The 27,517-nt window shown below is 37.9% G+C and overlaps 1 protein-coding gene across 3 annotated transcripts in view; it reads left to right on the forward strand.

Annotated features, from left to right (window-relative positions):
* The window catches only part of LOC132392752 (collagen alpha-3(VI) chain), a 69,919-nt gene that overhangs the window by 22,903 nt on the left and 19,499 nt on the right, over positions 1-27,517 (forward strand). For 2 of the 3 annotated variants that reach the window (XM_059967061.1, XM_059967062.1), the window contains exons 3-6: positions 12,779-13,381; positions 16,995-17,603; positions 18,359-18,964; positions 24,375-24,989. In XM_059967061.1, coding sequence (XP_059823044.1) covers positions 12,779-13,381; positions 16,995-17,603; positions 18,359-18,964; positions 24,375-24,989 — 2,433 coding nt within the window. The remainder of the gene's footprint in view (positions 1-12,778; positions 13,382-16,994; positions 17,604-18,358; positions 18,965-24,374; positions 24,990-27,517) is intronic. The other variant, XM_059967063.1, reaches the window with a different exon arrangement.

The following is a 27,517-nucleotide window of genomic DNA, read 5'->3' on the forward strand; positions in this document are numbered from 1 at the left end:
GGCCAGTCATTGAACCCCGAGAAGGGGTCCCATTCCCGCAAAGAACTGAAGTCTGCGTTTAATTCCAGGTCAGGGTCTTCAAAGGAACCCTGAAAGGAAAAAATAAAGACATTAAAGGTGGAAACAGAGCTATTTCTGAAGATGCAAGCAAAGGAGTTGCTGTTAGGCGCCATCAGTGCTCCTAAGCTCAACCCACCCTGAGCTTGGCGTATCTAATCCAGACCGACTGTGAAGATAAGCTCTCTCTCCCTTCCTGGATCATCACGTACCCTCAGATCAGGCTAGCCAGCAGTAAACATTCCAGGTTAACCTCAGCGGTGCAACTCATGCAAAGTGACCTGCTTGCTGCTGTGACTGTACAGCATAAAAACACGAGATTGAAAACAGGAGCAGGAGCTGCTGCAATGTTTCACAAACTAACATTGCTGCTCAGTCTGATAGGGCTGATCTGACCTTGGCCTCAGTCTCCTTTTACACTTGATGCTCATGAACCTGAATTCCATTGTGGGTTAAATATCAATCTTGGGCTCGTCTATACTTAATAACTCAACATCAATAGTTTTTAGGCTGGAGAACTTTAAGGATTTGTGAGATTCTCAGGAAAGAAGTTCCTCTTCATCTCTGTTTAAAGAGCATTGCCTTTATCTAGGAGGGCAGCAGAAACGGTTCAAAGATGTGTTCAAGGACTCCTTGGAGGAATGTAATGTTCTGCTAATTTCTTGGAACCTCTGGCCTATGACAGTTCATAGTGGAGAAAGAATAGTCAGGATGGTATTGAGAGCCTTGAATCTCTGCACCAGGAACACACACGTACAAGTTGGAGAAGGAGTGGACCATCTCACAAATTACTTGCCTGCTGCCCTGACAGCAACCACTTGCCTACAGTTCCCATATTAACATCATCAGCTACCTTAGAACCCACAAAGGCACAGTGGAAATGAACCATCCCCAACCCTGAGGGACTGAACAGGAAAGAAGCAAAATTCCCTCTAGCTAGGTTGTCCCCATCAGAGGAAAAAAATCATTATAGCATTTTCCTTCCTGTGCACACTTAAATGGTTACATGTTTCAGTAAAACTTCCTTTCATTATCCTTAACAGGGATGACGGATTTCTCCTTACTTGTTAGGTGATTGCTTCTCATGTTACCCAAGTCAAAAATGCCACAGAATTGTGAACTTAATACTGAGTCACATATGGAGGATTGTGGAGTTAAGTAGAGAGGTAGATTAATTTTTGAAAGATTGTGGAAACAAAGGCTATGGGGGAACTGGCATGAAGTGGAGTTGAAGCCTAGGACAGATTAGCCATGATTATATTGAATAATGCAGCAGAGCTGAGGGCTGGTAGCCCAATTCTGCTCCTATTTTCACAAGATCTTGAAAGCTTCAGACTGAATGCATGTAGACATCTTCCAGATAACATTGTGAGACCCGATGAGAAAGGATCATTCAGCTGCACCACCTCAGTCCTTCAGGCTGGATCCCCAGTTACAATGCAGATGTTACTGGGAATATTTGATTTTAACACATATCTGATATTTCTAAGAAATCTCCGCTAAAAGCTCTCACATCAAAGTGCCTAAAGTTTTCCACTTTGGGACGTCAATAACACTAATCCTGTTTTCAATGTTTGTAGTCTCGTAATACTTGGGCCTGTCACTGAAGATAACTTGAAAGTTGCACTTTTCAGTCCTGGATACTTGATTCATAACAGATGTTCTAAGCAGCTTATTAAAGATATCAAGAAACACAGTTGATTCAGACCGGCTGGGTAATGGTCTATAAAACTGTCTTAGTGGATCAGTGTTTTCAAGTAAATAAAGTGTTTAAGATGGTTCTGAAATGTAAATTGTTATTCCTGATCACTCTCTAATAGCGTACAAATGTTAGGTGTTAATGCTCTGATGGTGACTTCTCCACTTACAGATAATGACTGTTCAAGAATTCAGGTACCACCATATAGTACCTGATAGCTGCCTACTCTCCAGGAAAACATCAATGCTGGCTTCAGTGGAGAGAAATTTTCAATAAGCCAAACAAAGATTTGAGATTTGCTGATACTTAATAACCGCCAAAACACATTATTAAACATATCAATGTGGAGTGGAACCTCTGCTGTTCCCAACTTCAATGAATTGTTTGATGTATTCTCCAGCATGTTCATTGCAAAGCATGGTGCAAGTTCACCTATTCCACTAACTATTAACACTTTACTAATTTTGCTTAACATTAAGCAGTTGTAGAGCTTGCAAATCTTCATTCCTGTGCTTAAAAAGTGTGAAAGTTGTTACACAACACATGGGTATCTTGTGACTGTCACATGACCATGATGTAATTGAGTCTCTGCTTAGCATGATGTAATGGTCTTGTGATGGTGGAGTGAGGTAATCTTCCCAGCAGTGAGAGGTCATTTGATGGCCTGTTTCAACAGGTATAAAAGGGGAAAGCTTTGCTGTGACGCAAGTCAGTTCATCGTTTAGTTCATCAGTGACTCCGTTATGCTGTGTATTTGTCTCATGACGCAGTTTTGTTTTACGTGGAGTTTCACTTTCTGCCTTAAGTCTCAAAGGTTATTGCCGGCAGTCTCACCAAAGGCTGCCAGTTTAGTCCAGTTGGAGAGTGAAGTTTTATGGAAGTACGGAGACCTAAAGGATCGAGTAAAGTTGGTGTAAAGGATCGACCTTATTGAATCCTCATTCAGAACAGATAGTAACCTGCATCCGAGATAGTCCCTGCTGTAAGAGCAGGAAGGGCTGGAGCAGGGTTATTCGCCAAGGAAAAGTCAATGCCTTAAAGCCGTTTTTATTTTCTTCATTGTAAATCCTTCAGGCAAGGCATATTTCTTTTCTTTTTCAATCTTTTTATTGAATTTCATATATAAAAAAACATATCATAATATTGAATAGGTTATAAGTGCACTAGACTTGAAGTTGAATTAGTAATAAGATAACAATATCTTATTAAAATATCAGCAAAAAAAAAGTACATTAATCAATCAAACCTATATTCATTATACATGAAAAAGAGTAAGAATAATCATCAAAAGAAAAAACAAATTAAAAAAAATATAAGAAAAAAATATATATTGAAAAAAAATAAAACCTAAACTAAACTAACATGGGCAGTAATAACAGTTTATATGTATATGATAGTGTCAAAAACTCCGGAACTCCATACCAGAACAAGAATAAAAAGGGAAAAGGTCTGGAAGAGGCCAAATTAATTCATATGAAAGTGTCGAATGAACGGTCCCCAAGTTTGTCAAAAATAGTGCTTCTAATCTTTTCTAAGCTCAAAATAAGAGATAGTTTGAGAGAACCACTGAAACGTAGTAGGAGGATTTAATTCTTTCCAATTTTGTAGTATAGACCTTCTGGCCATTAATGTTACAAAGGTGATCATTCGTCTAATTGAAGGGGAAAACTGATTACCATCCTCATTTGGTATACCAAAAATTGCAGTAATAAAATGAGGTTGTAAATCAATATTCCAAATTGAGGAAATGATAGCAAATATATCCTTCCAATAGTTATGTAAAGTGGGATATGACCAAAACATGTGGGTCAATAAGGCCACATCTAAATGACATCTGACACATTGAGAGTTAATATGAGAGTAGAATCGAGCAAGCTTATCTTTAGACATATGGGCTCTATGTACAACCTTAAATTGTATTAAAGCATGTTTAGCACATATAGAAGAAGAATTAACCATTTGTAAAATTTTTTCCCATTTTTCTGTTGATATATTATATTGAAGTTCGTTTTCCCATTCTTGTTTAATTCTGATATTTCTGATATTTCTGGTTGTCTATTCATAATCATTTTATAAATAAGAGCCACTAATCCCTTCAAACAAGGATTCAAGGTAAAAATCATATCTGAAAAATCTATCAAAGTTGAATTGGGGAAGGATGGTAGAATTTTATGTAAAAAATTTCTGATTTGTAAATACCTAAAAAAATTAGATTTAGGTAACTTAAATTTGTTGGAAAGTTGGTCAAAAGACATCAAACTACCTTCAAAAAAAAGATCACAAAAACATATTATACCTTTCCTTTTCCATATGCTAAAAGCTTGATCTGTCAAAGAAGGTTTAAAAAAGAAGTTAAGTAAGATAGGGCTATCAAGAACAAAGTTTTTCAGAGTAAAAAACTTACGAAATTGAAACCAAATTCGTAATGTGTGTTTGACAATAGGGTTGGATATCTGTTTATTGAATTGAACTAAATCAGCAGGAAGAGAAGAACCAAGAACAGAGAATAAAGAATATCCCTGTGCATCATTGCATTCTAAATTTACCCACTGGGGCACAATGGCGAATCCAAATCTAATTTCCAATATATTAAGTTTCGAATATTATTCGCCCAATAGTAAAATCTAAAGTTAGGTAAAGCTAAACCACCATCTTTTTTAGATTTTTCTAACTGCCTTTTACTTAACCTGGGGTTTTTATTTTGCCACACAAATGAGGAAATTTTTGAATCAATGTTATCAAAAAAAGATTTAGGAATAAAAATTGGTAAGGCTTGAAATAAATATAAAAATTTCGGTAAAATCATCATTTTAATAGCATTAATCCGACCAACTAATGATAAGGATAAAGGAGACCATCTTGTAGTAAGTTGTTGAATTTGATGAAGCATAGGTAAAAAATTCAATCTGAATAAATCTTTATATTTCTTGGTAATTTTTATACCTATATAAATAAAGTTATCAGTAACAACTTTAAATGGTATCCTGTCATTCAATAAAGTTTGCACATTTAAATGGAATAATTCACTCTTATCCAAGTTTAGTTTATAACCAGAAAAACTACCAAATTGAACCAACAAGGATAAAATAGCAGGAATAGACCTGTCAGGATCAGAAATATATAACAACAAGTCATCAGCATAAAGTGATAACTTGTATAACTTCTCATTACGGGTAATATCAAAAATATTAGGGGATTCACGAATAGCAATGGCTAGAGGTTCTAATGCAATATTAAATAATAAAGGACTTAAGGGCAACCTTGTCTCGTACCACAAGATAATTGAAAAAAAGAGGATCTGTAATTATTTGTAAGAACAGAAGCAACAGGTTTATAATATATTAATTTAATCCATGATCTAAAATTAGGACTAAAATTAAAATTTCTCAAGGCATTAAATAAGTATGTCCATTCAACTCTATCAAAAGCTTTTTCAGCATCTAATGAAATAACACATTCTGAGGTTGTGGGTGAAGAAGTATAAATTATATTAATCAATTTTCTAACATTAAAAAAGGAATACCGGTTCCTAATAAAACCAGTTTGGTCTTCTGAAATAATTTATGATAGTAACTTTTCTAATCTAATAGCTAACATTTTTGTAAGAATCTTAGTGTCTACATTTAATAGCGATATAGGACGATAAGATGCACATAGAGTAGGATCCTTATCTTTTTTAAGAATTAGAGAGATAGTAGCTTCATAAAAAGACTGGGGTAATCTCTTCTTAGTAAATGCATCATTAAAGATTTCACATAACCAAGGGGAAAGCAAAGAAGAAAAAGTTTTAAAAAATTCTATGATATAAGCATCAGGACCAGGAGCTTTCCCTGAGTTCATTGATGAGATAGCCTCTCCTATTTCGGCCATAGAAATAGAAGCATCGAACAAGCTCCGATCTTCATCTGTCAGTTTAGGAATATTCAAATTGTTAAAAAAGTTATCCATCATGGACAGATCGCCATCAAATTCTGATTGATATAAAGATTTATAAAAATCTTGGAAAGTATTATTAATTTCTTTATGATCAGTAGTCAGATTACTGTCTTGTTTACGAATTTTAATAATTTGTCGCTTAGTCAAAATAGCTTTTTAATTGGTTAGCTAACAATTTACCAGTTCGATCACTATGAATATAAAATTGAGCCCTGGTCTTAATTAATTGATTCTCAATTGAAGAAGATAATAGTAAGCTATGTTCCATTTGAAGCTCAACTCTCTTCTTATAGAGTTCTTTGGTAGGAGTCATGGAATAAATCTTATCAATTTCTTTAATTTTATCCACTAATAAAGCAATATCTAAATATCTTTGTTTTCTTTTACTGGCGGAATATGAGATAATTTGTCCATGGATAAAAGCCTTAAAAGAGTCCCAAAATATTCCTCTGTCAATCTCTTCGGTATAGTTTGTTGAAAAAAACAAGTCAATTTGCTGTTTTATGAAGGAGATAAATTCTGGATCTTGAAGCAAAGTAGCGTTAAGTCTCCAAGATCTAGTATTATTGAAAGAGTCCGAAATCTTGATAGATAACTTCAAAGGTGCATGATCCGAAATGGCAATAGAATCATATTTACAATCAGTAACATCTGTTAATAAATGATGATCAATAAGGAAATAATAAATTCTAGAATAACTGTGATATACATGTGAAAAAAACGAAAATTCTTTATCTTTAGGGTTCAAAACCGCCATATTTCAGTAATTCCCAAATCAACCATAAAGGAATTAATAAGTAAGGCTGATCTATTCGGAAGAGTTCGAATAGGTTTAGATCTATCCATCAAAGGATTCAGGCAACAATTGAAATCTCCACCCATTATCAACATATATTCATTTAGATTATGGAGGGAAGTAAATAAACGTTTAAAAAATCAGGGCAGTCGAAGTTTGGAGCATAAATATTAACTAGAGCCACTTTTCGATTAAAAAGTGAGCCAGTTATCAACAAAAATCTGCCCTGTGTATCAGAAATAATTTCATGATGTGTAAACGAAATTGAGGGGTCTATAAAATAGACACACCCCTAATTTTAGCAGTACAATTCGAGTGAAATTGTTGACCCTTCCAGAACCTAAAAAGCGTTGATTATCCTCCCTCCTAATATGGGTCTCCTGTGCAAAGATAATATTAGCATTTAGTCTATGGAATACTTTAAATATTTTTTTACGTTTAATCGGATGGTTTAAACCATCAGTATTCCAAGAGATAAAGTTAATAGACTTATCCATCATGCCAATATTAATTGTATATATCATAAATGGTTAAAAAGACACATAACCCATAATTCAGGAAGAAGGAAAAATGATTCAGGAGCAACCGGAGAACATGACACTTCAACAATATTAATAATCTAAAGTTGGCCCATAAACTAAAAGCAAAAAAATAAAAAGCAAAAGCGTGAAAAAAGATCCCAACCCCACGAAAAAAGCCAAGCGGCAGGCGCACAAACTAATACTAATATTACCCCCATTTCAAGATGGCAACTCCATGAAAAGAAAAAAAAGACTATATAACACCCAGATATAAATACAGGGTTGTAAAAAGAAAGAATATATATCAATCAAAATGAAAAAGTAATATAATAAAGCAAAAGATCATTAATAAAAAGGATAAACATTAAAGTTTAAAACAGTGTAATATGCCTTGAAAAAAAGATTCCATATTCAAATACAAGAAAATGATGTTTCAAAAACAGAGACTTATGGGAAGAAGAAACGACATTTTGAAAAAACCATATTACAGAATATAAATGTAAATTCACCAATCTATTAAAAATTTTTTTAAAAAAAAGGTCATCAAAATAGGATTAAAAAAGGATTTAATAATCACTACAATATATAAAAAAAGGCCCAAAAATCCTAAACATTCGTCCCATTTTCAAGTACAAGCAAATAAATGCTTACGGAAAGCAAAGTCTTATGGGAAGAAGAAACGACATCTTAAAAAATAAATCATTATTACAGAGTATTAACGTGTATATCCAATTCAGAGGAAAAAAATTAAGAAAAAAGACATTATAGTAAAATTAGAAGAGCATCTATAAACCATGATAATAAAAAAACCCCAGGTCTACAGACCAAAGTAAAAAGCTATACCGCAGCTTCATAAGTTAAAGCCCAAAATGAAATGGCATCTTCTCTCCAAAAATTCTTCTACATAACACATAGTTCAACTTGTTCTAGAAGACCTATATTCTTCGATGAATTTCTTCGCTTCTTCCGGAGTATTAAAGAAGTGCTGACTGTCGTCACTCAACGTAATTCTGAGATTCGCTGGATATCTTAAAGCTTGTTTAAGTCCAATTGAATGAATCTCTGCCATCACTGGTTTAAAAGCGATTCTCGCCTTCATCACTTCAAATGAATAATCTTCAACAATACGAAACTTGTTGTTTCTGTGAGAAATCATACCTTTCTGACTAGCTAATCGGATTAAAAGCTCTTTCTCCCGAGGATAATGGAGGCGAACAATCACAGCTCATGGCTTGTCTCTCGAGATCGAAAATCTCGAAACTCTGTGGGCACGATCAATAGTAGGTTTAGCCCGCAAAGCGTCCTCGCCAAAAATTTCCCACAATAAGTTAGAGAAATATTCAGTTAAGTCACCAGTCTCAACATTTTCGGGAAATCCGATAATTCGCAAGTTCTGTCTGCGAGATCGGTTTTCAAGATCGGTGATTTTAAACTTATTCTGCTCCACTATTTTAGCGGTTGACCGTACCTTCTTCTCCAAAGTTTCAATAGTATGTATTTTTTCACAAATTAACTTGTCAAGAGCCGCAAACTTTTCTTCATGTCGTTCAATATCTGCTGCCTGTGATTGAAGCTTGGTATCAAACGATCTAACGACTTCTTCAAGCTCAGACATTTTCGCAGTAAGCTTATTTTCCAGACTTGTAAGTTTAGTATCCAGTTTAGTATCCAGAAGACTGGAAATTGCCTCAAGAGATGGAGGGTCTTTAGCCGATTTCTTAGATACAGACATTTTAAGTTTGAAAAGATTAAATCAAGTATTATTTTAGAAAAGAAATAAATCGTAAATATCAACCCATGTAATTAAGTACGAAAAGATTTGATTAAAGGGTGATTATAGTTTAAAAAATGAAGAGCGCCTAAAAGGCAGATGTCTACATCGCCATCTTGAAACTCCGCCCCCGGCAAGGCATATTTCGGCTGTGATCAGCAGTAACGTCACGTCATCGAGGAATTTGTTACTTCAGGAAAGTCTCTCCTAATTGACTGTGTAAATCATTTGGACTTTTGCATTTATCACTTTAAGAACTGTTCGAGTTGCCGTATAGCAGTTAACTTCCGGTTAAGTTAGTCGTTTGATTACTTTTGTTTTTCTTATTGAGCAGTGTTTAATAAATATTTTATTTGTTTATAAAAAAACAGTCTCGATTTTATATTTATTGTTGCCGGCTCATAACAACGTTAATAATAAAGCAGGCTTCGGAGTTCATGATTCTGGATCAGCTGCATCAGCGCATCAATGGAACTAAATTTTCTTGCATAGTCTTCACATACTAACTCACTTGCTGCAGTGAAGATCATGTGTATGTTGGTCCTTTTCCAGTACATCAGCATATCAAACCTTATATATTTCCTCCTCTTAAACATTCTCCATTATCTGATCACCAGTTCAGAGCTGCACTACTGGGAGCTTTCCTCCAACTGCAGCATGTTACTTTACCATCCAAATATATCTGCCTTCCTGTATAATGACATTCCTGATGCAATAGCTTTAAATTCTTGTGCTGTAATCTCAGATTTAATACATGACTACTTATTTGCTTCAGGTTTGAAATTTACGGCTCCACCGTCTGATTTGAAACACCACCATGCACACTTCTCTACTGGCTCTATATATTTTGGCTCTGTAACTTCCAGATAAGGTGGTGCTACCGAATGCATACAACACCTCTCTGGTAGTTAAAAAGTTAAGAAATCCAGCTAACGACATCACTTAAAATACATTTTCTGAGGTAGATTGTGTTAAATTATCGCTGCAAAAAGTAAAGGGGTGAGCAATGGCAAGGTGTGTTCAGGGGATGAACCGACATGGTGTATTGCAGAATCGTTGCAGATGGAGTTCCAATGCCTGTACAAATGGCCCAGGTGCAAGGTTGGATTGCTCTGGGTGTTGAGCTGATTTGAAAAGCTTGAGAGCGGCTTCAAGCTAGGTGACATGGTCTAGGCCCGAGCCCTTTGCATTAGCTGTGTCCTAGAGCAAGGTATGATCCACTGTAAAGATAATTTAAATGCCGGGCCAGATTGGAGGCGAGACCTGATTTCACTCACCCTCTGCAATGTTCACTATTCTCTCCAGGGTGCTGGAGCCTTTCGCTGTTCCATTGTTTGGTCGATTTAAATGCCAGCCCAGACAGATTGAGAAGACAGGGTCCAGGGTGAGAGCTGATTTCACTCATTCTTCCTGATGATCACTCCTCTCGCCATGGCACCGAGGCTATGAAGACTGCCCTGGCTGTTGTGCTCTATGCTCGCTAATATGATATTATCGAGGCTTGGGGTCTACTCTGGGCTGCTCCAAGGTTCAGATCTGAGGACTCAATTTGGTTCGGAATGTTGTTGTTCACTTCAATTGTTTGCATGATTTGTGCATTTTTTCCCTTCTTTTGCACATTGGGTGTTGGTCTTTTATTTTTTTCTTTAATTGGGTTCTTTTGGGCTTCTTGCTTTATGGCTATCTGTGAACAAACAAATTTCAAGGTTATAAACCTTATACATTCTTTGATAATAAATGTATTTTGAATCTTTTGTTAAACATTATGGAGGCGATATTGATAGTGAAGAATGTTATTGTGAATTACAGGGGATATTGATCAGTCAATGAATTGGGCTGAGGTATGGCAAATGGATCTCAATGTGAATAAGTGAGAGGTGATGCATTTTGGTAAGTCAAACCAACAGTAGGGAACTAGGGAGTGTAATAAATGTAGGGACTACAAGGGCTTAGCTCATTGTAAGTCACATCACAGGAAGAAGAGGTGTAGAAAAAAGTGCTTAGCACGTTTGGTATGTCACCAAAGGACTCACAAATTTCTACAGATGTACTGTGCAGAGCATTCTAACTTGCTGAATCACCGGCTACTATGGGGGTGCTATTGTACAGGATTGAAAAAGGCTACAGAGACTTGTAAGCTGAGTCATCTCCATCATGGGCACTAGCCTCCGTAGTATCCAGGACATCTTCAAGGAGCAATGCCTCAGAAAGGTGACATCCATTATGAAGGACACCCATCGCCCAGAGCATTTCCTGTTCTCATTTCTACCATCAAGAAGGAGTTACAGGAGCCAAAACCACATTTCAATGATTCTAGAACAGCTGCTTCTCTACCATCGAACCCATGAACACTACCTCACTACTTTCTTATTTTTATTTTTGCACTATTTATTTAATTTAACTATTTAATATATACACACTTACTGTAATTCACACTTTTTCTCTAATATTATGCATTGCTTGGTACTGCTGCCACAAAGACAACAAATTTCATGACATAAACTGATGATATTAAACCTGACTCTGATTTTGAAATATACTCTTTATCTGCTCTCTTAATACCCAACTTCAAAGAAAAAAGCTGAGTTTGATTGCCTTCATCAGTCAGAGCACTGAGTTAACAGTTGGGACACCATGTTCCAGTAGTATAAGATGTTGGAGAGGCCGCACTTGGAATACTTTGTAGTTTTGGTCAGGAAAGACTGGTTAAACTAGAAAGAGTTCAGAGAAATTAATGAGGATGTAGCCAGGTTTATATCATTGAAGAATGAGGGACAATCTTATAGATGTGTTTAACCCTATATAAAGGGTTTAAAATTAGGAAAGGCATAGATAAGGTGGGTGGTAACAGTTTTTCTCTCTGGGTTGGGGAGTCCAAAACCAGTGGGATAAATTTGGGGTGAGAGCAGAAGGATTTAAAAAGGACACGAGGGGGTATTTTTACATGTCGAGGGTAATGAGTAATGGAATGAGCTGCCAAAGGAAGATATTAAGGCAGGTACAGTTGTGTCATTTAAGAAGCACTACGAAAGGAATAAGGAGGGTTGTGGCTTAAAGAAATATGGGTTGAATGCAGGAAATTGGGACTAGCTGGGAGGGTATTGTATTTGGCATGGTTTGATTGGGCAGGAGGGCTGGAACTATTCTGCCTTGCTCTATGTCTCTGACATTAAGTAATTTTTGACAGAACCTGCATTTTTCCACCTTAACACTAGATGGCCACCTGATTTGATTAAGATTTCATTGTTATTATAAGTGATGGTGACATGTTAATATTCTTTAAAAGTAGTTTGAACAGAATCTTAGGAATAAAAGAAACTCTATATTATCTCGCCAGTTTGAGCATTTTCTTGTACAAATTGATCACAGTCCTTTTATTTTCAAAACCTTTCTAATTTATTCCCTTCAAGACGAATATTTCTCCCATGTTAGGGCAATGCACTACTTACTGCATGAGCTACCAAAAAAAACGAATATCTGGCTTGCCCCTATCATCAGGAATTGTTATATTCCAGTTGCTCTTGGCTCTCTCTCTCTCTCTCTCTCTCTCTCTCTGTTTTTATCAGCAATGCACACATGACTGGTCCACAGAATTTATTTTCCTTTCCACCTCAAACTTGCTATTCTACAGTTCCTCCCTCTATCTGCAATCAGCACAAAATTATTCTAATTTATTATAAATTATTATTTGAATGCAAGTGAAGTCCTGATGACTTCATTCTTCAGTCCTCTTAATACCCATACGTATTTTTGACATTTTGACTGCTTTCTGCTTGTTCAGTCTTAGTTTAGTAATATTTTTTCCTCAGGTTGCAAAATAACACCTGGTGAATTCCCCTGTTATTTTCCTAGACTTCATACATTGAGTGGTTTTATAAACTTTATTGTATTCAATTTTGCTCTTTTTAGTTAACCTGAGAACATGAATGGCACTGCATAAATGTAAAAGTGTTTTGAAATACTGTGTTAACATGTTCATCTTATTTTTCTCTTGAAAGCACAAGAATCAGCTGACCTAATCTTCCTAATTGATGGATCAAATAATGTGAAACAAGCTGAATTTCAGTTCATACAATCATTCATTGAAAATTGCATTAAAGATCTTAATATTGGCCCCAATGACATCCAGATTGCTGTGGTACAGTATAGCAACACCCCGAGTACCGAGTTCTATTTGAACACGTATAACACAAAAACAGAAGTGCTCGAAGCTTTAAACAATCTTCAGCCGAAAGGTGGAGGTGAAGCTAACACTGGACTGGCTCTCCAGTTTCTGATCGACTATCACTTTACTCCATTGTCTGGGAGCAGGGCAGCACAGGAGGTACCTCAGGTAATGATCCTTCTAACTTCAAGACCGTCCAGCGATGATGTCCGGAGTGGAGTGTTTTCAGTAAAAAAGCAGGGCACCTTTACATTTGTTATTGGTGTGAAACTTGCTGATGCAGCTGAAGCTAAGACAATAGCCACTGATCCTTCATTTATTGTGCTCATTCCTGAATACCAACGACTGGATTCAGCACGGCAACAACTTATGCCTCTGTTCTCACTGGTGGCCAAAAAACAACTGGTGATCCAGGTGCAAGAATCTAAAGTAGAAGGTGGGCAACTTCCAATACATTATTTTTATTGTTTGCAGATGTAAGACAAATATTTTCGACAGAATAGATGACTTTCTTTCTACTAAGGTGGCTTTGTTTGTACACAAGATTTCAGTTTGGAGAGATAGCAACCTGTTCAAGGCTAAATAGCTCAGCAAATAGAAAATCTACATTTGCCTTCCCAGAACTTTAAGAAATCTGAAGAATAAAGTTAAAAATGAAAATGAGATTCCAAATCTGTTTGTGTATATTTTAATTAATTTGTTCTACCTTTCTCAATAGCTGCTTCAGGATTTGAATGATTTTAGCAGCAAATACTTCAGTAGGTACATTTAATATCAGAGAAATGTATACAATGTACATCTTGAAATTCTTCTTCTTCACAATCGTCCATGAAAACAGAGTGCCCCAAAGAATGAATGAAAATTAAATGTTAGAACCCTAAAGCCTACCCCAGATCCCTCCTCCCACACACAAGCAGCAACAAGGCAACGATCCCTCCCTCCCCCACCAACAAAAAAGCATCGGCACCTCCCACTGAGCACTCAAGTGTTCAGCAAAGCATCAATAAAGACACAGACTTGCAGTATCCCAAAGACTATTTGTTCATCAGGTAATTCAACATACCATAGGCTCTCTCGCGCTCTCTCTCCTTAATAAAGGAAAAAGAGGTGTCCCCATTTCACAGCGAGAGGGGAGATGTAACAAATAACTCTGATTTATGATGTTAGAAGTGTGTTGTGTCATTTTTTCTGAGCTCTGCACCCAGAGAGCTCAGGTCTCTGGACACACTGCCCATGGCAGCTAATCCTTGGGATATCAAAAGGCCCTGAGAGCGGGTCCCATTCCCGCAAAGAACCGAAGTCAAGAGTGTAACTCCAGGTCAGGGTCTTCAAAAGAACCTTGAAAAGGGAAAAAAAGAGAGATCAAAGATAGAAATAGAACTGTTTCCGAAGATGCAAGCAAAAGAGTCACTGTTTAGCGCCATTATCAATTCACTCCATGAATTGGAATCTATCAATATGTGCAGAACACATTATGAATGCTGAACACATTAGGCAGCGTCCAAAGAGAGAGAAAAAAGTTAGTTTCCATATTAGTTGTGGATTGAAACAATAGCTCTTGTTTCCCTTTCTCTTAGCATCTGCCCCTTTTCAGCTTATATATGATCATATACAGTGGTATGCAAAAGTCTGGGCAGCCCTGGTCAAAACTTCTGTTACTGTGAATAGTTAAGTGAGTAGAAGATGAACTGATTTCCAAAAGTCATAAAGTTAAAGATGAAACACTCTTTTCAACATTTTAAGCAAGATTAGTATATTATTTTTGTTTTGTACAATTTTAAAGTGAAAAAAAGGTAAGAGCTCCATGCAAAAGTTTGGGCACCCCTAGAGATTTGAGCTCTCAGATAACTTTTACCAAGGTCTCAGACCTTAATTAGCTTGTTAGGGCTATGGCTTTTTCACAGTCATCATTAGGAAAGGACAAGTGATGCAAATTTCAAAGCTTTATAAATACCCTGACTCCTCAAGCCTTGTCCCAACAATCAGCAGCCATGGTCTCTTCTAAGCAGCTGCCTTGCACTCTGAAAATTAAAATAAATGATGTCCACAAAACAGGAGAAGGCTATAAGAAGATAGCAAAGTGTTTTCAGGTAGCTGTTTCCTCAGTTCACAATGTAATTAAGAAATAGCAGTTAACAGGAATAGTGGAGATCAAGTTGAGGTCTGGAATACCAAGAAAACTTTCAGAGAGAACCGCTCATAGGATTGCTAAAAAGGCAAATCAAAACCCCCGTTTGACTGTAAGAGACCTTCAGGAAGATTTAGAAGTCTCTGGAGTGGTGGTGCACTGTTCTACTGTGCAGCGACACCTGCACAAATATGACCTTCATGGAAGAGTCATCAGAAGAAAACATTTCCTGCATCCTCACCACAAAATTCATCATCAGAATTTTGCAAAGGAACATCTAAACAAGCCTAATGCATTTTGGAAATAAGTCCTGTGGAGTGATGAAGTTAAAATAGAACTTTTTAGCCGCAATGAGTAAAAGAAAGTTTGGAGAAAAAAGGGTGCAGAATTTCATGAAAAGGACACCGCTCCACGTGTTAAGCATGAGGGTGGATTGATCATGATTTGGCTAGTGTTGCAGCCAGTGGCACGAGGAACATTTCACTGGTAGAGGGAAGAATGAATTCAATAAAATACCAGCAAATTCTGGAAGCAAACATCGCACCACCTGTAAAAAGCTGATGACGAAAAGAGGATGGCTTCTACAACAGGATAATGACCCAAAACACACCTCGAAGTCCACAATGGACTACCTCAAGATGCATAAGCTGAAGGTTTTGCCATGGGCCTCATAGTCCCCTGATCTAAACATCATCAAAAATCTGTGGGTAGACTCAAAAGAGCAGTGCATGCAAGATGGCCCAAATACCTCACAAAACTAGAAGCCTTTTGCAAGGAAGTTTTGCAAAAATCCCCCAAACAAGAATTGAAAGACTCTTAGCTGGCTACAGAAAGCGTTCTTAAGCTGTGATACTTGCCAGAGGGGGTGTTACTAAGTACTGACCATGCAGGGTGCCCAAACTTTTGCTTCAGGCTCTTTTTCTTTTTCGTTATTTTGAAACTGTAAAAGATGAAAATGAAAAAGTAATCTTGCTTAAAATATTAAAGAAATGTGTCATCTTTAACTTTATGCCTTTTGGAAATCAGGTCATCTTTTACTTGCTTAGCTATTTGCTTTAGTAACAGAAATTAAGACTGGGGAGCCCAAACTTTTGCGTGCCACTGTATAGCAGATTAGCAGTAATCCCAGTATTTTCCCTTAGATGTAATGTTTCCTGTCATTTTGCACTCAACCTGCTTATCAAAAAGAAATAAGTTTATTTGGAAGTGTTCTAAGTTACTTCAGTAGCAAGATTTTTAGCTGATTGAAAATTGATGGCAGATAAGCCTTGCACTACCCTCCCGCATGAACACCTTCACAATTTTCCCTTCCAAGTCTTAAAAACTTCGAAAGTCCTGCTGAATTCAATTCCCATTTGTCAGTTAGTTAAAAGGGACAGAAACTGATTAATAGTGATGTCTACAGTAAAATCGTGTTGAAATCATTCGATTACCTATACCATTGGCAAGCGTCACTGAAATTTGTACGTTTTTAGAGTTTTTGTTTGCTTATTCAATCAGTAAATACCACAATCTTCTGAAGCACTGAGTATAAATTGGAAAACTAAAATAAAATATATTGTAGTTATTATTGTTCAGATTCATTTTAAAATTGATATTGCTCAGCAATAATAATCCATCCATGAGCTAGCTGGCACATCTCTGCTGACATGGTCTCAACCTTCAGATATTTGCTCACAAGGCTGTGATCCTGTATATTACAAGCACACAACTATCTCAATGGTTATTTGTTATTACAAGAATTATTTTGTGCTAACGTTTACAAGAATTCAATGTTCTAACAATCTTTGGTAGAATAAATAAATCTGTTAAACTGCTTCATCAGCGTTCCAGTACAAGATCAAAATTTATTCTTTAGGATTAAAGTAATTCTATGATGCAAAAATTTCCATTATTCATCTAACCCAATGTTACTTTGCAGCCCAAGTCAGCAAGAGAGACATAATATTCCTGATTGATGGTAGCTCCATTGTGGGAAATGCTAACTTTTTGGAAATTACCAAGTTTATTTCAAATATAGTCAGCAAATTTGTAATTGGACCGGACTCTGTGCAAGTAGGACTGGTGCAATACAGTGGCGACGCACGGACTGAATTTTACTTGAATAGCCACTCAAGAAAATCTGATTTGCAAGCCGCAATAAAGAGACTCAGAATGAAAGGTGGTTCGGAAGTCAACACTGGCAAAGCACTGGACTACGTTTTCAAAAATCACTTTACCAGAGCAACTGGAAGTAGAAAAGAGGACGGAGTTCCCCAGCTTTTGGTCACCATCACCGGAGAAAAATCTCTGGATGATGTAAAGCCTCCTGCAGAGACCCTTAAGCGAGCTGCTGTAATGACTCTGGCCATTGGAGTAAATAACGCAGATCCTGCACAGATAAATGAAATTGCAATTGACCCCAGCTTAGTCTTCAACGTCGAACAATTCCAATCTCTCCCAAAGGTAAAGGAACAAGTGCTAACACCGCTCTCGACTCTGGCTGGTGTAACTATTATTTATGAACAACCGACTGAACCATCTAAAAAAGGTATCTCACCTTTGCAAACTACTGAATCTCTTTAATTCATTAAACGTGTTCCAGCACATTATATAATAGTTCTTTTCCCAGATTTGCTGAAATAAAGCAGTATTTCATGAAAAGAAATGTGGTCAGGGATTATTTGAATTTGCTTTGATTTCCCATTATGTTTCATTATAACAAAATCTTATAACAGCTGCATTTTAAAGTTATTAATAAATTGTTAGGTCCTAATTTTTCCCAATGAACGTACTGTATATGTTCCATAGAGATTGACCTTTTAGTTTCTCATGCTAATAGTGCCTCTGAATGCCAAGGGTACTTGGTTTGATTTCCCCTTGTTGTCGTTAGTATTTGCTGTCAATTATTGGCATGTTAATACTACTTATCAGGACATGCCTAATTAAGCTGTCTGCCTGTTCAGATTCATACAGGGCAACACTTGAAAAGTTCTTCCTGCTAGGAATCAGCCACCTGTTTGGCCCAAGAGCTGAGTGATTACTGATTACAAAGTTCATGACATTAGCAGGTGATGCCCAAATACCAATGCATTTCAAGTCATACCACAACTGTCTTTATTGGGAATGAGCATAGCTATAAAAACAGCAAGTCCATGTGGCTTGTGTTTTAAGCTTTCAAAGAAGAGTTATTTTCAAAGCTTAAGAAACAGATTACTTTCAAATTAAGAAGAAAGCATGCCTATATTTAATATCTCAGATGTCGCTGATATTATATTGTAGTAACTGTGTATTTTATTTGGTCAGTAGTGGACAAGAAAGACATTGTGTTCCTTATTGATGGATCATACAAAAGTGGAAGAAGAAATTTACCTGCTATCCAGAACTTCATCATAAAAACAGTTGGTGCCTTTGACATTGGAAGTGATGCTGTACAAGTAGGTCTAGTACAGTACAGTGATCTGTCAGACTCTGAGTTCTTTTTAAACACCTACTCATCAAAAGATGAAATAATCTCTCATGTAAGAAAACTCTCACTGAGAGGTGGAACTGTTCTCAAGACTGGAGAAGCCTTGAAATATGTTCTAAAGTATCTCTTTACTAAATATTCAGGAAGCAGACAGGAAGAGGGTGTTCCCCAATTTCTGGTTCTCATTACTGGTGGAAAATCAAGAGATGATGTAAAGGAAGCCTCTGAAACACTTTCACAAGCTGGCATTAAAACTCTGGCCATTGGATTTGAGAATGCCATAAGGCAACAGCTTCAAGAGGTTACATTGGACCCCAGCTTGGTTTTTGATATGAAAGATATACGTTCCCTACAAGCAACAGAGTGGGATGCGCTTTTCCCCTCGTCAACTCTAGATAGTGTGACACAAACCTCTGTCCTGCCGATATCTCCAACCACCAAAGGTAAATGATTTTTGAACTGCTGTGCTTTAGTTAAACTCTCTTACACTTAATTAAGTAAATAGAAATATCATAACTCTAAGTAATCTCCTTTCTGAACACTACTAATATTCTGTAAAATGATAATTGCAACTAAAGTCTTCTGCAATTAATAAGCAACTTGAAATATTATTTTTTTTTGTTTATCAAAGCTGTTTCCTAACCCATTGAGCATTTTCATCATTTTTTGTTTTAGTTACAGCGATATAGCCATTTAGACTAGGGGTTAAGGTGAAAGCCAATAAGCCTCTTTTGACCGTAATTTTTGCAAAAATTCTTGGTAATATTCATCCTATTGTAATTGTGTAAAAATGATCAATGTGTTGTGTCTTAATAGGGTCATTGTTTCTGGTAAAGAGCTGTTCAGCTCCCTCTAACTGCTACAGGCATCTATCCACAATGTAGATGTATGGTCAGAAACAGCCAAAAATGAATGGCAGAGATGAATTTGACATAATAAGCATAATCTCCCAATTGCCACCCATTTCAATTCCACTTCCCATCCCCATTTCGGCATGTCAGTCCATGACTTCCTCTACTACCATGATGAGGCCACACTCAGGTTGGAAAAGCAACACCTTTTATACCATCTGGGTAACCTCCAACCTGATGGAATGAACGTCAAATTTTTGAACTTCTGGTACTTGTCCCCCCCCCCCCCTTCACCATTCCCTGTTTCCGTTTCCTTCTCTCAACTTATCTCCTTACCTGCCCATCACTTTCCTCTGGTGCTCCTCTCCCTTCCCTTTCTTCTTTCTTCCATGGTCTTCTGTCCTCTCCTATCAGATTCCTCCTTCTTCAGCCCTTTATATCTTTCACCAACTTCTCAGCTCTTTACTTTATCCCCTCACCCCCTCCAGGTTTCACATTTCACCTGCCACCTTGTGCTTCTTCCTCCACCTCACCTTCTTGTTCTGATTTCTTTCCTTCCTTTCCAGTCCTGATGAAGGGCCTTGGCCTGAAATGTCAACTGCTTACTCTTTTCCATAGATGCTGCCTGGCCTGCTAATTTCCTTAGCATTTTGTGTGTGTCGCTTTGGACTTCTAGAATCTACAGATCTTCCTGTGTTTGTGAATCCAGGATTTGCTTTCTGCTCCAGTTCTAATTGTTGGGAATGGCTCTCCTTCTTTGCTACAGATGCTATTTTATAATGCTGCATTCTCCCATGGAAAATAATTGTATTCCAGAAAAATAGTTGAGAAACTCTATGAATGGAATAAAAGCCATGTCAAACTGGAGGGAAACCGTTAGTTTCTGCCTTCTGGCTGTGGACAGGGACTGTGCTTTTCTTTAGCAGACAGACCCGGAGAAAAGCAGTAAATGTTTGGAGGATTTGCTACAACTCAACAGGACATTGGTGAAACCACACCTGAAGCACTGTGTATTTTTTGATGTTCTAATTAAAGGCAGTATACATTACAGACAATCAGAAGGGTTCAGCAGGTTGATCCCGGAATAGAGCATAGAACATAGAAATCTATAGCACATTAGAACCATAGAACACTACAGCACAGAAAACAGGCCATTCGGCCTTTCTAACCTATGCCAAAACTTTATTCCGCTAGTCCCATTGACCTGCACCCAGTTCATAGCTGTCCCGACCTCTCCCATCCATGTATCTATCCAATTTATTCTTAAAACCTAAGAGTGAGCCCGCATTTACCACGTCAGATGGCAGCTCGTCCACACTCCCACCACTCTGAGTGAAGAAGATCCCCTAATGTTCCCCCTAAACCTTTCCCCTTTCACCCTAAAGCCATGTCCTCTTGTATTTATCTCTCCTAGTCTGAGTGGAAAGAGCCTACTCACACTTAATCTGTCTATAACCCTCATAATTTTGTAAACCTCTATCAAATGCCCCCCTCATTCTTCTACACTCCAAGGAATAAAGTCCTAACTTGTTCAATCTTTCCCTGTAACTCAACTCCTGAAGGCCCAGCAACATCCTAGTAAATCTTCTCTGCACTCTTTCAATCTTACTGATATCCTTCCTATAGTCAGGTGACCAGAACTGTACACAATAACAGGCGCTTCATCCCACAGTGCTTTGCCATCCATGTAACCTACTCTGGAAGCTGCCTAGAATTTCCCTACTGCATAGCCCTCTGTTTTTCTAAGGTCCATGTACCTACCGAAGAGTCTCTTAAAAGACCGTCCTGAATCCGCCCCTACCACCTTCTTTGGCAGTGCATTTCACATGCCCACCACTCTCTGTGTGAAAAATTTACCTATGCCATCAACCCCCGTTCCAAGTACCTTAAAACGATGCCCCCTCGTGTTAACCATTTCAGCCCTGGGAAAAAGCTTCTGGCTATCCACACCAACAATGCCTCACAAAATCTTATACACCTTTATCATGCTTCCTAGCATCTTTTAGGGGGTGAAAACTGAAGGGTCTGTGCCTATTATACACATCAGAGGAATGAAAGGTGACCTTACAAATGTGAGATTCTGAGAAGGGGTAGTGAGATAAATGTTTCTCTTCGTAGGAAGACCTGGAATTAAGAGAGAATTTTAGAATAAGACGTCACCATATGAGATGAGGATTTTTTTTTCCCTCAGAGTCTGGTGAAACTTTGGAATTCTCCATCCCAGAGAACTGTGGAAGGCTGAATAATATAACACCAAGTTAGATTTTTAATTCATATGGGAGGATGGCTGAATCTGGGACAGGAAAGTGGAACTGAGCACAAGGTCTGACATGCCCCAATGACATTCAAAATGTGGAGCAGGCACAAGGAGAAACTTTACTCCTCTTTCATAGAATTAACAGCATTGCACCCAACTCTGCACCCCTGATATTTGCGCCTCAAGTGATAATGACCACCTTATTCTGCTACTGAGCTCAACCCCCAAGTCCAGATCAGAGTTCAGTTATATTGTACTGAGGGGTTGGATACACTTTGTATCTGGCCCATTACTGCAGTTTGAATAGTGTCCACTGTCTGGATAGAAAAGGTAAGTAAAGGTAAATGACTTGTTTTATTTTAAGTTATTTAAATCTATCTCAACTATTTTTAAATTCCTTTGAATCTTAAGGATATTTAGAGGTAGTGATGTAGACTTGGGCAACACAAACTGTAAAAGATGTCAAAGTTTCATGAAAGAGATGAAACAGGTGGGCAGTGTGATGAAGAAGGCAAAAGGCATGCTTGCCTTCATAAATTGGGCATAGAATATAAAAGTTGAGGCAGAATGTTGCAACTTTACAAAAAATTGCACTTGGAATATTATGTACAGTTTGGTTGCCACATTATAGAATCAGAGTTAGAAACAGATTTGTTACTATTGGTATATGTTGTGAAATTTGTTGTTTCCCGGCAGTTGTAGAGAGCAAGACAAAAATTAGTGCCTATAATTTACAACAAGTAAGTAAATATGAACAAAAGATGAAATAAAAGGATACTTATTTACTATTAGTTTAGTTTAGAGTAACAGGCCCTTTTGGCCCAATGGGCTGGCACTGTAAATTACACTCATGTGACCAACTAAAATACGAACCCGTACATCTTTGGAAAGAGGTAGGAAACTGGAGCACCCAGAGGCAGCTCATGCAGTCATGGGGAGAGCACACCAACACTTACAGACAGTGTGAGATTGAACTCTGGTCACTGGTGCTGTAATGACATTATGCTAATCGATACGTGACCACGCCGATATGGATGCGTTGAGGAGAGTTCAGAGGAGATTCAACAGGATGTTGCCTGGATTGTAGGACTTTAGTTATGGGGAGGAATTTGGATAGAGTGGGCTCATCTTCCCTGAAATGATGGGGCCTAAGGATAATCTGATAAGCAAGAAGTATATAAAGCTATAAGAAACACATATAGAGTAGATAATCAAAATCATTTTCCAATGGAAGGGCGTGAGAGGAAAGAATTTTAACAGGGACTTGAGAAAAATGTTTTTTTTCCTCAGGAAGTGTTTTTTCCTCAGGAATTTTCTGCAGAGGAGGTGATCGAATCAGATACAATTATTGTGCCTAAGAGACTTTAGACACCAAATTAGGCAAGGCACAGGAAGGTATGATGTCATGTGGAACAATAGCGTAAGTGTAGATGGGCAGATAGGGCTGCATAGCTGTGGTGTGCTGATAGGGGAATTTCTGAGCTCTACAACTCTTTGACTCTTATGAGTCAGAATCAGGATTCACTAGCTAAGATCTAATAGCCACATGTTTCTCTCTACGCTTCATATTGTGAGCCCTTTAGCTCAGTAGAACCTATGGGTCTACAAAAAGATTAATGAGGTTATCTGATTATATTGGGGGGGGGGCAAGGACAAGGCTTTAGTCAAATGCAACATGATCTTGGCAGTTAAAAGACAATTAAGAATCAGAGAAAGATTGTTTATTTTCACTGGCCAATCCCACTTCAGTGAACTCATTTGTTACATCTGTCATTGTTTCTTTTCTTTTATACAATTCTACTGCAAACCCATTGATATGGGCTATTTCAAAAAGGCTGTTGGCAAAATGAGCTGCCCATTTTCCTGGGATGTGGAGCACAATCTGGACTCACTGGAAGCAGAGCTGTAGAATACAAAGTTGTCCAGTGCTGGAGCAGAACAAGTCTAGGTTGAATGACAGAGTAACGCTTCCCCAAACTAATTTGTTCTGAATTTGCCAGAACTGGTCAAATGCTTGCACTGCTGAACGTTGAGCCTCTGAAATGTGTTGAATTTATAGGATTGTAGAAACACACACCATACAATGGGGCCTTTTGTCCTATCTGATAATGCTGGCTGCTGTGCCTTTCGATTCTAATCCCACTTGCTTGCATTAGGCCCACATCCCTCTCCTCTTCCCATATAAGTACGTCCAAATGCATGTTAAACATTGTAACTGTATGTTCCTCCTCTACCTGCTTTGGCAGCTCCTTCAAGATATTCACTGGCCCCAAATGAAAAACTTACCCCTCATATCCTTTAAATTTATCCTCTCCCATCTTAAACCTGTGCCCCAAAGTTCTCGATTGCCTCATATGACAAAAATATCTGACTACACATCTCTGCCTCTCAAAGTTTTGTAAACTCCTCTCAGTCTTCTATGTCCCAGTGAAAATACATCCAATTTAAACTAACTCATGTTTATAACTACATCTCATCTACAATCTCTCTACTGCTACCACATCTTTCCTGTTGTATGGTGACTTGGACCGTGCCCGAAAGTCTAATGAAGTGTAACCAACATTTTGTATAGTTGCAACATGCCAACTTAACTCTGATGCTTCCTGTCTCCTTTTATCAGTTTAATACAGGTGTTGATGCCTTAATGACTTATCTCTGAGAAATTAGCGTAACTTTACTGCTTCTTTGTTCGAGTAAATCATACCTGGAATTTACAGCATTATTCATGTGCAATTCTCTTTTTAGTTGTAACCGAAGCAGCCAAGAAAGATATTGTTTTCTTAATTGATGGATCTTTTCATGTGGGAAACAGAAATCTAAAAGCCATCTGCAACTTTATCATAAGTATAATTGAGTCCCTGGATATTGGAAGTGACAAAGTGCAAGTAGGCCTTGTACAGTACAGTGATGCTGCAATGCCCGAGTTTTATCTAAACACCTTCTCATCAAAAGATGAACTCATTGCTAATGTAAAGAAACTCAAGCTGAGAGGTGGCAAAGAGGTCAAGACTGGAGCAGCCCTGGATTACGTTCATAAGTATTTCTTCACTGAATACGCAGGAAGCAGAAAAGAAGAAGGTGTTCCACAGTTTTTGATTATTATTACAGGCGGACGGTCAAGGGATGATGTCAAAGCACCTTCAGATGCCCTGCTACGAGCTGGTGTGATGACTTTAGCCATCGGAGCTAAGAATGCAGTAAAACAGCAACTACAAGAGGCTGCTGTAGAACCCGGTTTGGTTTTTAACGTGAAGGAGTTTAAATCACTTCCAGAGATTAAGCAGGATGTGCTGTTGCCATTATCAACTCTATCCGGTGTGAGGATAATTTCTGAAACGCCAACAGTAAAGACTCTCAATGGTATCTGAATTTTATTCTTTGTAATTTGACAAAATATCTTGTGAAACCTGACAGCACAGTAGCTTAACAGTTAACACAATGCTTTACAATGCCTGTTGTAAGATCGGGGTTTGATTCCTGACACCGTCTGTAAGAACTTTAAATGTTCTATATACTGCGACCTCTTGGGCTTCCTCTGGGTGCTCTGGTTTCCTCCCACAGTCCAAAATGATGTACATTTAGTGCTAGTGAGTTGTAGGCATGATATATTGGCACTGGAAATATGGTGACACTTCCACACATGGTGAAGCACGGTGTCCAGCATGATTCTTGCTGATTTGATTTGATACAAACGATACATTTCACTGTATACTTCGATGTACAGTACGTGACAAATAAAGCTAATTTTAATCTTAATGCTAAATTATTAGGAACCACTGAGGCACCTGTGATTTCTATTCCCTGAATACTTGGGAACACAGACAAGAGAAAGCCATCAATCCTTCAACCCTTACCCAGTATTCAATAGGATTATGGGTAATTGTGACCTACTCCTTGTTCACCTCCTTTGTTTAAAATTTGTTAATTAGCAATAATACCAACATTAGCATACCATTTGCCATTCAAAAATGAAGTTTTCAAACCTCTTCCACCCTTAGCTTGAAGACCTGGCTCTAATTCTTAGACTATATTCTCTATTAATAGAATGTCCAACCTGCAGAAGTGCTCTCCTTCTCATAAAGCTGTAGAACCAGGGAAAGATATGGCATGGAAATAGTCTCTTCAGCCTTTGAGTCTTCAGCAAACATCCAGTACCCATTTTATACTAGACTATTTTATCAAGTCAAGTCACTTTTATTGTTATTTCGACCATAACTGTTGGTACAGTTCACAGTAAAAACGAGACAATGTTTTCCAGGACCATGGTGTTACATGATACAGTACAAAAATTAGACTGAACTACGTAAAAAAAACAACATAGAGAAAGCTACACTAGACTACAGACCTACACAGGACTGTATAAAGTGCACAAAAACAGTGCAGGCATTACAATAAATAATAAACAGGACAGTAGGGCAAGGTGTCAGTCCAGGCTTCAGGTATTGAGGAGTCTGATAGCTTGGGGGAAGAAACTGTTACATAGTCTGGTCGGGAGAGCCCGAATGCTTCGGAGTCTTTTCCCAGATGGCAGGAGGGAGAAGAGATTGTATGGGGTCATGGGGTCCTTCATAATGCTGTTTCCTTTACGGATGCAGCGTGTAGTGCAAATGTCCTTATCATCCTCCTCATCAGGTTCCTCATGTTCCAATAAGCCTCAAATTCCACCAGCAACAGGCACATAAGGGGCAATTTGCAATGGCCAATTAATCTAGAAACCTGCACATTGTTGGGACGTGGGTAGAATCCAGAGCACTGGTGAAAACTCAGGTGGTCACAGGGAGAATGTGGAAAGTTCACACTCAGGAGATCAAGTTTGATCCTGATTCCAGATTCCAGATTCCAGATTCCTGGAGCTGTGAGACAACAGCTCTACTGTTTGCACCACTGTGCTGCTCATGGGATCTGTCCACTGCTCAATCTACCTTATCACCTCCCTTTATTGTCTTGAAAAGTTCAATCAGCCGCTGCTCCTACCATCAATCCTCCCCCACCCCCATCCAATGTACAAAAACACCTAAATTAGGGAGTTCAGCCCTATAGACGCTTCCTTGCAAGACCGTTCATGGCACAAATTGCTCTTCCATCCTACTGAGTTATATTTCATTATGGTAAATATTATAGAAAAGTTTAATTAGCCGATGAGTACATCACACAGTGGTGTTTGTAAGAAGTAAGGCTGTCACTTCTGAAAGTTTTCAAAGAGAAGTTCCGCTTAAGCTGGTGGGTTTTGCAAGCTTCAGTTAGGATGAATAGTCTGGTAATATGCAGAACAAAGGTCCATCATCCAGCTTGTGGTAGAGATATGTACTTATTCAATTTCGCCACACTCTGAATTTATTTGCCCGATGAAGTGTGATAGAAATACAAAGCAGATAATACTTGAAGAAAAAGGTATCTAGAGCAGGCTGGTTTAATAGGCCCACCTTCTTCAGAGAAATATACGGACATCGTAATGTCAAAGGACATCAGATTAATTAAGAGAAGAGACAGATTTAAGAAAGGTCACCAAGAAGATCATTGGAGCATTAATAGTAGAATAAATTATTTTATCCAAATTTGTGCTAAATGCCTTTTTAAGAATTGCTGAGGAAATAGTTGATGGCTACAAGTAAAAGCTAAAGTAAATTTCATTATAAAGAACATTGTTCATTGAAAAACCGTACTGTGTTAGAAAAATGGGGCAATCTATATCACAGACACCAGGGTTACTCGAGTAAATATTTCCTCGCTATACAGTTCTGTTCCTGGAGTTCTAACTCAGACAGGTATAGATATAGCTAGTATTTTTACTCATCTGACAGCTTTTTTTCCCATTCAATCAAATAATGGTGCAAATATGCCCCATTGCAAATTGAATGTGTGGCTGATCTACGGTGTTTTGCATGGAA

Source organism: Hypanus sabinus, chromosome 4 (genome assembly GCF_030144855.1).
Source record: "Hypanus sabinus isolate sHypSab1 chromosome 4, sHypSab1.hap1, whole genome shotgun sequence".
Taxonomy (NCBI): domain Eukaryota; kingdom Metazoa; phylum Chordata; class Chondrichthyes; order Myliobatiformes; family Dasyatidae; genus Hypanus; species Hypanus sabinus.